This window comes from Piliocolobus tephrosceles, chromosome 17 (assembly GCF_002776525.5).
Source record: "Piliocolobus tephrosceles isolate RC106 chromosome 17, ASM277652v3, whole genome shotgun sequence".
Classification (NCBI taxonomy): Eukaryota; Metazoa; Chordata; class Mammalia; order Primates; family Cercopithecidae; genus Piliocolobus; species Piliocolobus tephrosceles.
In genome coordinates this window covers 4,356,436-4,366,948 of record NC_045450.1, presented here as the reverse complement: position 1 = coordinate 4,366,948, position 10,513 = coordinate 4,356,436, and the positions used below count along the sequence as shown (strand labels likewise).

Here is a 10,513-nt window from a genome sequence, read left to right as displayed (position 1 = left end):
GGAAGGGTGTTTGGGGGTTAGCGGGGAGATGGATGGAAGGGTGGGTGAGGGGTTTGGAGGAGACAGATGCAGGGGTGCATGAGGGGGTCTGGGAGAGATGGAAGCAGGGGTAGTGAGGCAGTCAGGGGGAGATGGATGGGTGAGCGATTAGTTGGGGAGAAAAGAGTCAACGGGGGACCCAGAGGCGGAGGGGCAGGTTAGGGTGTGGCTGCGCCGGGCCAGGCCAGCGCTTCTGAGGGCCACACTAGGCCTCACCTGCAACCCAGAACAGAGCAGGGGCTACGTGGGCACCTTCTCCCTGCCCCAGGCCCCTCCAGCTCTGAAACACCTGCTTCTGCCCCCAAACCCCCTTGCAGCCAAAGTGAGCGCCAGCTGCTCCTGTATGAAGCTGAGGCCCTGGCTGGCGGACCCTTGGCGGTGCTGGGCCTGGACGTGGCTCCCTCAACCCTGCTGCCCAGCTACGACCCAGACACTGGCCTGGTGCTCCTGACCGGCAAGGTGGGCTGGGCTGCAGGGTGGAGTGGCAGGTGAGAGGTGGTGCGGGGAAGACCGGTGTTGCTGGAGGGTCCCCAGTCTGCCTTCTTCCCCGCAGGGTGACACCCGTGTGTTCCTGTACGAGCTGCTCCCCGAGTCCCCTTTCTTCCTGGAGTGCAACAGCTTCACATCGCCCGACCCCCATAAGGTGAGGCCACTCTGGCGCCTGGTTCCCGATGGGACCACAAGGCTGCCCTGCCCCCTGGTGGCCATGTGGGCAAGTACAGGAGCCTGTGGGTCGGGGTTACAGTCCCTGGGCTGGGGGTGGGCCTGGGGTGTGCCCAGTGACTGGCAAGAAGAGCTGCTGCTGGAATTATTTAGGAAGTTTGAAAGCCGTTGTCATACTCAACCATTATTAAAAGTTATACCGTAGGCTGGGTACGGTGGCCTGGAATCCCAACACTTTGGAAGGCTGAGGCAGGAGGATTGCTTGAGCCCAGGAGTTCAAGACCAGCCTGGGCAACATAGCAAGACCCCCATCTCTACAAAACAAACAAAAAATTACACTAGATTAGGTTAAACCAAATGAACCCAAAATATGAGCCTAAAAATAATATTAAAAACCAAAGTAATAAACACTCAGTTTATCACTTCTAATTAATTTTTCCAATTTTACTGTTATTTGTGCTGAGGTCACATGTTTCTGTGTTGGCGTGCATGGAGGAAATGCAGGATGATGTGCTATTTACATCTCTTCCCAGCACCACATTCAGGGAGTGGAAGTGGCATCTAGAAGCCGCCCATGGTGGGAGTTTGTACACTGTGGAAACAGGAAAACACTACAAATCAGGGCTTTCCCTCCAGAGAGCAGGTTGTTCAACATGATCAACACATTACTGTCCAGGGACAGGCCCTAGGCATGGTGGTCCTAAGTGAGGGGTGCTGGCACCCTGGGGAGACTACATGTCCAGCCATGAGCTCTAGGTCCCAGTGGCAGCTACGACTCCCTTGCTCCCCCAGGGCTTCGTCCTCCTGCCTAAGACAGAGTGCGATGTGCGGGAAGTGGAGTTGATGCGGTGCCTGCGACTGCGCCAGTCCTCCCTGGAGCCTGTGGCCTTCCGGCTGCCCCGAGTCCGGGTGAGGGTGGGGACCTGGGGCTCCCATGCCCACCCCCTTCTTGGTGCCTAGAGGGAATTTTGGGTCTCGTCCGGCCCTGCTTCCAAACTTCGCCACCCATCATTCTTTGGGGACACCTACCCCCTTCTGCTGAGATGCTGAAACTCATGGAAGCCCCAGATGGGTGGGAGGGTCCCAGGTCTTGCCCTGTCCCTCCCCAACAGATGCTCGTGTGCCCTGGGCCCCTGCTCAGTGTCTCAGGACAGCCCGTTTCTCCCTCTGCAGAAAGAGTTCTTCCAGGATGACGTGTTCCCAGACACAGCCGTGAGCTGGGAGCCGGTGCTCAGTGCCGAGGCCTGGCTGCAAGGCGCTAATGGGCAACCCTGGCTTCTCAGCCTGCAGCCTCCTGACATGAGTCCAGGTGCACTGAGGGACTAGGTGTGGGGAGGAAGCAGGATGGGGGTTGGAGAAAGGGACAGAAGGCCCAGGTTGAAGTTCTGTTCCTGTTGGCACGCCAATTCCTCTGGCCCTTGCGAGGGTGGAGTGGCTGTGTCAATCAGTCTCTGAGCCCCTGGAGGGCAGGGCCTGCGGTCTGTGTTTTCATCACAGGTCCCCACCCCTAACACACACACACACATGCACACACTCTGGTGTCTAGGGCAGGGCTTATGCACTGAGGCTCCATTGACTGTTAACACCACCTCTTAGATCTGTGCCTCTTAAAAATCCTCTTAGAAATCCCCTAGGTAGGCCAGGCACGGTGGCTCACACCTGTAATCCCAGCACTTTGGGAGGCCGAGACGGGCGGATCACGAGGTCAGGAGATCGAGACCATCCTAGCTAACACAGTGAAACCCTGTGTCTATTAAAAAAAATACAAAAAAAAATTAGCTGGGCATGGTGGCGGGCACCTGTAGTCCCACCTACATGGGAGGCAGAGGCAGGAGAATGGCCTGAACCCGGGGTGCGGAGCTTGCAGTGAGCCGAGATCACGCCACTGCACTCCGGCCTGGGCGACAGAGCGAGACTGTCTCAAAAAAAAAAAAAGGAAAGAAATCCCCTAGGTCAGCCAGGCGCGGTGGCTCACGCCTGTAATCCCAGCACTTTGGGAGGCTGAGGCGAGTGGATCACCTGAGGTCAGGAGTTTGAGACCAGCCTGACCAACTTGGTGAAACCCCATCTCTACTAAAACTACAAAATTAGTCAGGCATAGTGGTGGGCACCTGTAATCCCAGCTACTCCAGAGGCGGAAGCAGGAGAATCGCTTGAACCCAGAGGAGGCAGAGGTTGCAGTGAGCTGAGATCACACCATTGCACTCCAGCCTGGGCGACAAGAGCAAAACTCCATCTCAAAAACAAAAAAAAAAAAACAAAGAAATCTCCTAGGGCTTGGCACCAAAGAGCCCTCACAAAGGCAACTCTCTGATGCCTGTCCTTGCCCTGTCCCAGTGAGCCAAGCCCCCCGAGAGGCCCCTGCTCGTCGCGCCCCATCCTCGGCACAGTACCTGGAAGAGAAGTCAGACCAGCAAAAGAAGGAGGAGGTAGGCATGGGAGAGAGCAGCCGTGCGGAGGTGACAGAGTGCTGGCTGCACCTGACCGTGGCCCCTTAGTTCTCCATCCCCAACCCAGACTGGGACAGCAGCCACATGTCACACCCCTTCACAGCAGAGCCTGGTGGGAGACCTTCTAGAGCCCTGCCACTGACCATGGGGTATGGGAAGTTGGGGAGGGCAGTGGGAGCCTTGCCCTGGCCATACCAAACCCAGCCCAAGCTGGAGGTTCTGGGCCCAAGTGCTTTTGGGACCCTGGAGTACATTTTGAGCGTTTGAGGCCCATGCAGAGACAGTAGCCCCTGTGTCTGGTGCCACATGCCACAGTCTGTCAGTCTTTGACTCCCCCCATCTCTTCTTTGTGTCTTTTTCAATAGAAACCCATCGATTTTGTCAGGGCTATAATTAAAATGGCTCTTTTGAGGCTGGGCACAGTGGTTCACGTCTGTAATCCTAACACTTTGGGAGCCCAAGGCAGGTGGATTGCTTGAGCTCAGGAGTTTGAGACCACCCCTGGGCAACACGGTGAAACCCCGTCTGTACTAAAATACAAAAATTTAGACAGACGTGGTGGCGGGCGCCTGTGATCTCAGCTACTCGGGAGGCTGAGGCAGGAGAATCACTTGAACCCGGGAGGCGGAGATTGTGGTGAGCTGAAATCGCACCATTGTACTCCAGCCTGGATGACTCCAAGACTTGGAGTCTTGCTCCAAGATGGAGCAAAACTCCATCTCAAAAAATGAATAAAAATAAAAATGAAATGGCTCTTTTGGCCAGTCATGGTGGCTCACACCTGTAATCCCAGCACCTTGGGAGGCCAAAGCAAGAGGATCTAAGCGATGGAGTTTGAGACCCAGCCTGAGACCAGTGAAACCCCATCTCTACAAAAAGTTTTAAAAAATTAACCAGGTGTAGCCAGGCACGGTGGCTCACACCTGTAATCCCAGCACTTTGGGAGGTCGAGGCGGGCGGATCACCTGAGGTCAGGAGTTTGACACCAGCCTGACCAACATGGTGAAACCCCATCTCTACTAAAAACACATAATTAGCCAGGCATGGTGGTGGGTGCCTGTAATCCCAGCTACTCAGGAGTCTGAGGCAGGAGACTCACTTGAACCCAGGAGGCGGAGGTTGTGGTGAGCCAACATTGTGCCATTGCACTCCAGCCTAGGCAACAAGAACGAAACTCTGTCTCAAAAAAATAAATACATAAAAATTAACCAGATATGGTGTTACACACTTGTAGTCCCAGCTACTTGGGAGACTGAGGCAGGAGAATCGGTCGTACCCAGAAAGTCAAGGCTGCAGTGAGCCATGATTACACCACTGCACTCCAGTCTGGGTGACAGAGCAAGACCTTGTCTCTCAAAAAAAAAAAAAGAAGGCTGGGCACGGTGACTCACGCCTATAATCCCAGCACTTTGGGAGGCTGAGGCGGGCGGATCATGAGGTCAGGAGATCAAGACCATCCTGCCTAACACGGTGAAACCGCATCTCTACTAAAAATACAAAAAATTAGCCAGGCGTGGTGGCGGGCACCTGTAGTCCCAGCTCCTCGGGAGGCTGAGGCAGGAGAATGGTGTGAACCCGGGAGGGGGAGCTTGCAGTGAGCCGAGATTGAGCCACTGCACTCCAGCCTGTGCGACAGAGCGAGACACCGTCTCAAAAAAAAAAAAAAAAAAAAAAGCCCTTTTCACAGCATTGTCAGGGTTGTTCTTGGAGTGGGAGTAGCGAGTCCCATTCCCTTCCCTACCCTTCTCCTGTCCTCTCTCCCAGCTGCTGAATGCCATGGTGGCAAAACTGGGGAACCGGGAAGACCCGCTCCCCCAGGACTCCTTTGAAGGTGTGGACGAGGATGAGTGGGTGAGTGGCGAGTGGCCTCACTTCCCGGCAGGCAGCACGGTCCCCGCACACGCCACAGTACATGCCTCCTCCCTTCCCAGGCCCTCCTGACTCCCTCCCACCTCTTGGTGTTTCACCCCAGGACTAGCCTGCGCCCCCGTCACCTCCACCTTACCTACGCTGCCATCTCCTAGTGCACACCTCACAGCTTATCCTCGAGCTGGAAGATACCTCTCTGGCCCCGGCACATGTCACCCCTGCGCTCCTGGCTTCCCATGGGCACTTCCACAGCCTCTGGGCCTCTGGCAGCTTTCAGGGACTGTTCTCACTCTGCTGTCTCTGGCTGCTGCTCGTCAGCCGCCCACTAGCATGTAGCCAGGGGTGCAGGGTGGCGGGCGGCAGTAGCATGTCCCTGGGCAGGCCCTGGGCACGCTGTCTCCCCTGGTCTCACTGCTGACCTGGGCTGGTCCCAGCCTGGGTGGGCCTCATCCAGGATCTTTGGTCACCCCACACCGCCCCATCTTGCCTGCTGTCCCAGTTCTGGTCAAGGGCCTTGGGGGCTGGCCCCCCACCGGGCCTTCTGGAGCAGCACCAGTCTCAGGGCCCTGGGACCAGCTGCCCTGCTTCCCAGGTTTGTAGCCAGGAGAAGGGGGGCATCGCAGAGCTGATGGTCCAATAAGGGGGTGTGAGCCCTGCAGGGACTGGCCCGCACCTGCCCTGGATGTTCTCAGCAATTAAACTTTTTTAAGCTGGCCACCTGTTGTGCTGCTGTGGTCTCTGGGCTGGCTGGAAAGGAAAGGGGACAGGAATGTGGGTGGCAGGGATCTGGCCCTGGGCTCCACTTTATCTCAGCCTCACTCTGGTACCAAGGCTCGATCAGCTGCGCATTGCTGGGAGTCATTCGCTCACCATTCAGATTCCTGGCAGTGCTCTGGATGGCAGGATGCTATAAAGGACAGGAGAGATAAGGCCTTGCAAGGAGCTTCAGCTTCTTACAGCCGCCTTATGCAGGGGAGCCAGACTGCACGCGAGCAGATAGAGTGTGAAGACAGCAGTAAAGAAGAGAAACTGGCTGGGCATGGTGGCTCATGCCTATAATACCAGCACTTTGGGAGGCCAAGGTGGAAGGATCATTTGGAGGCCAGGAGTTCAAGACCAGCCTGGCCCACGTGGTAAAACCCAGTCTCTACTAAAAATACAAAAAGTAGCCAGACGTAGTAAGCGCCTGTAATCCCAGCTACTTAGGAAGCTGAGGCAGGAGAATTGCTTGAATCCAGGAGTCAGAGGTTGCAGTGAGTTGAGATCCCGCCATTGAACTCCAGCCTGGGCGACAGAGCAAGACTCAGTCTCAAAAAACAAACAAACAAAAAAACCTGTAGGACAGGGAGCAGCTGGGTTGCAGCGAGGCAGGGAATTCAGGATCTGAGAAGGTGACTTTCAGCTAAGAGCCAAGACCTGAAGGCTGATGAGGAGCCAGCCAGGGAGAGAGCCACTTCCAAGGCGAGGAAGTACAATGTGGGCGCAGAGAGGAATGTGGAGGGCGGGAGGAAGAGGACGAAGGGCGGCGGTGCAGAGCAGAGGTCCAGGTGGCCCAACTTTCATCCCACTATTTGCCTAATGCTGTGTGCCAGATGCCCTTCCAGGCGCTTGACATCTAAGAGCAGAGGAGAGAGACAAGTCTTGCCCAACAGAAACTCCCACTCTAGTGGCAGGAAACAGATTCTCAACAATAAGCATAAAGGGAGGCCAAGGTGGGAGGATTGCTTGAACCCAGGACTTTGAGGTCAGACTGGGCAACATAGGGGTACCCTTGTCTCTACAAAGAATACAAATATTAGTCGGGCACAGTGGCTCACGCCTGGAATCCCAGCACTTTGGGAGGCCGAGGACGGCAGATCACGAGGTCAGGAGATCAAGACCATCCTAGCTAAGACGGTGAAACCCCGTCTCTACGAAAAATACAAAAAATTAGCTGGACATGGTGGCGGGCACCTGTAGTCCCAGCTACTCAGGAGGCTGAGGCAAGATAATCAGTTGAACCCGGGAGGCATGGTGGCACATGCCTGTGGTCCCAGCTACTCAGATGAGGTGAGAGTATCACTCAAGGCTGGAAAGTCAAGACTGCAGTGAGCCATGATCATGCTACTGTACTGCAGCCTGGGCGACAGAGTGAGACTCTGTCTAGAAAAAAAAAAAATTTTTTTTTGGCTGGGCATGGTAGCTCACACCTGTAATCCCAGCACTTTGGGAGGCTGAAGTGGGAGAATCACTTGAACCAGGGAGGTGGAGATTGCAGTGAGCCAAGATTGGACCACTGCACTCCAGCCTGGGTGACAGAGCAATACTTCATCTCAAAAAAAAAAAAAGAAAGGAAAAATTATTTAAAAATAAAATAAATCGGTTGGGCACAGTGTCACATGCCTATAATTCCAGCACTGTGGGAGGCTGATGCGGATGGATCACTTGAGGCCAGTAGTTCAAGACCAGCCTGGCCAACATGGTGAAACCCTGTCTCCACTAAAAATTCAAAAATTCATGGGGCATGGTGGTGCATGCCTGTAATCCCAGTTACTCAGGAGGCTAGAGCATGAGCATCGCCTGAACCTAGGAGGTGGAGGTTGCAGTGAGGCAGGATTGCGCCACTGCACTCCAGCCTGGGTGACAGGGTGAGACCCTGTCTCAAAATAATAAAAAAAAAAAAATAAATTATGCGGTTTGGTAGAGGGTGATTAGAGTCTTGGGAAAAAAAATAGAGACAAGAAGGGAGGAGGCCGGGCGCGGTGGCTCAAGCCTGTAATCCCAGCACTTTGGGAGGCTGAGATGGGTGGATCACGAGGTCAGGAGATCGAGACCATCCTGGCTAACACGGTGAAGCCCCGGCTCTACTAAAAAATACAAAAAACTAGCCGGGTGAGGTGGTGGGCGCCTGTAGTCCCAGCTACTCGGGAGGCTGAGGCAGGAGAATGGCGTAAACCCAGGAGGCAGAGCTTGCAGTGAGCTGAGATCCGGCCACTGCACTCCAGCCTGGGTGACAAGCGAGACTCTATCTCAACAAAAAAAAAAAAAAAAAAAAAAAAAAGGGAGGATAAGCCAGTCACAAAAGGCTGCACATTGTATGATTCAATTTTTTTTTTCTCATTTTTCATTTTTATCTTTTTTTTTTTTTTTTTGAGGCAGGGCCTGACTCTGTTGCCCAGGCTGGAGTGCAGTGGTGTGATCACAGCTCATAGCAGCCTCTACCTCCCGGGCTGAAGAGATCGTCCCACCACTCAGCCTCCCGAGTGGCTGGGATTACAGGCCCTGCCACCACACCCGGCAATTTTTGTACTTTGTAGAGATAGGGTTTCACCATGTTGTCCAGCCTGGCCTTGAGTTCCTGACCTCAAGCGATCCACCTCGGCCTCCTGAAGTTTTGAAATTATAGGTGTGAGCCACCACACCTGGCTTGCATGATTCCATTTCTATGAAATGTCCAGAACCTGTGAATCCATAGAGAGAAAAATGAGTGGTTGACAGAGGCTGGGGGAGGGGGCTGGGGGAGTGACTAATGGGTGATGAAAATATTCTGGAACTAATAGTGGTGACAGTGGCACAGCTCTGTGAATAAAAGGCATTGGATTGTGCACTTGAAAGTCATGAAATGTATGGATTATATCTCAATAAAGCTGTTACTTTTTTCATTCATGGAGGGCAAGTCACGGCGTTGTAAGGGGTCCTGGTGGGCTTGATTGAAGTGACATTTGAGCAAAGATTCGAAGGAGGGAACCAGCTTCCCAGGCAGGAGGAATGTGGATGAAACCTAGTTTGAAGTTTTCTGTTTAGAATTCTAAAGTATTCCTGAGAATTTGGCATCCTATTCCATATTATGTTCATTGATTTCATATAATGTTGCATTCCCAAATATTTTGGCAAAATCAAGGGCAGAAATCGCCCAACGTCTGACCGATGTGCTTAGCTGCTCCAGCGCACCGGGGTAAGCACGCGGGCAATTGAGGCTCCTGGTACCGCCCCTCGCTCTCCCAACGCCCGCCACCAGTTATCCAGAGTGCGACGCCGGCTCCGCCCTGTGTCAAACCCCGCCTCCGACTCCGCCCTGAGCCGCTACGACACTGCCGGCGCCCCGCCCCGGGAGCCAAGCAATGCGCATGTCTAGCGCTGTGTCGCGCACGCGCTCTCTACGGCTTCCCTTGACCTTTGACCCGCCGACCACCCTGGAGACCCGGCCGCGGGGCCAGGAAGTCGGAGTTGGAGCCCCTGAGGCAGAACGCCTGCCATGGTGAGGCGCGAGTCGGGCGCTACCCGGGAGGGGAGGCCGAGTCGGACTGGGGGCCGGGCGGCGAGCTTCGGGCTGGGAGGCGGGAGCCGTGCGCCTCCTGCGTGCCCGGCACGAAGCGTGGTCTGGGGGCGTTGCACCCAGGGGGATCGAGGCCGGCAGCGGCGGCCTCAGGGTCAGGGAAAACGTGGTCGCGCTGTGCCTAGCCCGCGTTGAGCGAGCAGCCGTGGGCGGCGGTGGAGCATGGGGCTGGCCGGTGAGCACCTCTCCTGCCCTGGAACCTTACAGCGCTGCAGAGTCGATGTTGCTGCCCTTTTGTTATCCCCAGTGGAAAGGTGGCCTTTCCAGGGAAGTGGCAGACCTGGGACTTGAACTAGGCCCCGAGACACCGAGCACGGAGCGTTTGCGTGATACCGTTGGCACCTAGGGCCAGTCACCAGACGTGCGCCACACTGTCAGGTCACCTGGGGAACCTTGAAAAGTGCAGGTTTGGTCGGGTGCGGTGGCTCACGCCTGTAATCCTAGCACTCTGGGACGTCGAAGCGGGTGGATCACGAGGTCAGGAGATGGAGACCAGCCTGACCAACATGATGAAACCCCGTCTCCACCAAAAAATTAGCCGTGTGGGGTGGTGTGCGCCTGTAGTCCATGCTACCCGGGAGGCTGAGGCAGGATAATCGCTTGAACTCGCGAGACAGGTTGCAATGAGCCGAGATCCGCCATTGCACTCCAGCCTGAGCGACAGGGGAGACTCCGTTTCAAAAAAATATATATATATAGGTATTATATGTACTATATATATTTTTATATATACTATATATTATGTTATATATTTTTATATATCATGTATTGTATGTATGTGTGTGTGTGTGTGTGTATATATATATAAGCTGGGCATGGTGGCGCATGCCTGTAATCCCAGCTGCTTGGGAGGCGCGAGTATCTCTTGAACCCGGGAGGCAGAGGCTGCAGTGAGCCAAGATTGTGCAGCTGCACTCTAGCCTGGGCAACAGAGCAAAACTCTCTCAAAAAGGAAAAAAAAAGAGGGGAAAAAATAGGCCGGGCGCGGTGGCTCAAGCCTGTAATCCCAGCACTTTGGGAGGCCGAGACGGGCGGATCACGAGGTCAGGAGATCGAGACCATCCTGGCTAACACGGTGAAACCCCATCTCTACTAAAAAAAATACAAAAAACTAGCCAGGCGAGGTGAGGGCGCCTGTAGTCCCAGCTACTCGGGAGGCTGAGGCAGGAGAATGGCG

General features: G+C 54.7%; 2 protein-coding genes across 2 annotated transcripts in view; both read left to right on the top strand.

The window, feature by feature from the left end:
• CORO7 (coronin 7) overlaps nucleotides 1-5,738 on the top strand; it is a 63,966-nt gene extending 58,228 nt beyond the window's left edge. The window contains exons 22-28 of the mRNA XM_023225868.1: nucleotides 357-498; nucleotides 593-682; nucleotides 1,495-1,611; nucleotides 1,876-2,011; nucleotides 3,040-3,131; nucleotides 4,917-5,003; nucleotides 5,125-5,738. Coding sequence (XP_023081636.1) covers nucleotides 357-498; nucleotides 593-682; nucleotides 1,495-1,611; nucleotides 1,876-2,011; nucleotides 3,040-3,131; nucleotides 4,917-5,003; nucleotides 5,125-5,130 — 670 coding nt within the window. The 3' untranslated portion in view covers nucleotides 5,131-5,738. The remainder of the gene's footprint in view (nucleotides 1-356; nucleotides 499-592; nucleotides 683-1,494; nucleotides 1,612-1,875; nucleotides 2,012-3,039; nucleotides 3,132-4,916; nucleotides 5,004-5,124) is intronic.
• A 2,790-nt stretch (nucleotides 5,739-8,528) lies between these two features.
• Nucleotides 8,529-10,513, top strand: part of PAM16 (presequence translocase associated motor 16) — a 12,356-nt gene continuing 10,371 nt past the window's right edge. The window contains exon 1 of the mRNA XM_023225869.2: nucleotides 8,529-9,258. Coding sequence (XP_023081637.1) covers nucleotides 9,256-9,258 — 3 coding nt within the window. The 5' untranslated portion in view covers nucleotides 8,529-9,255. The remainder of the gene's footprint in view (nucleotides 9,259-10,513) is intronic.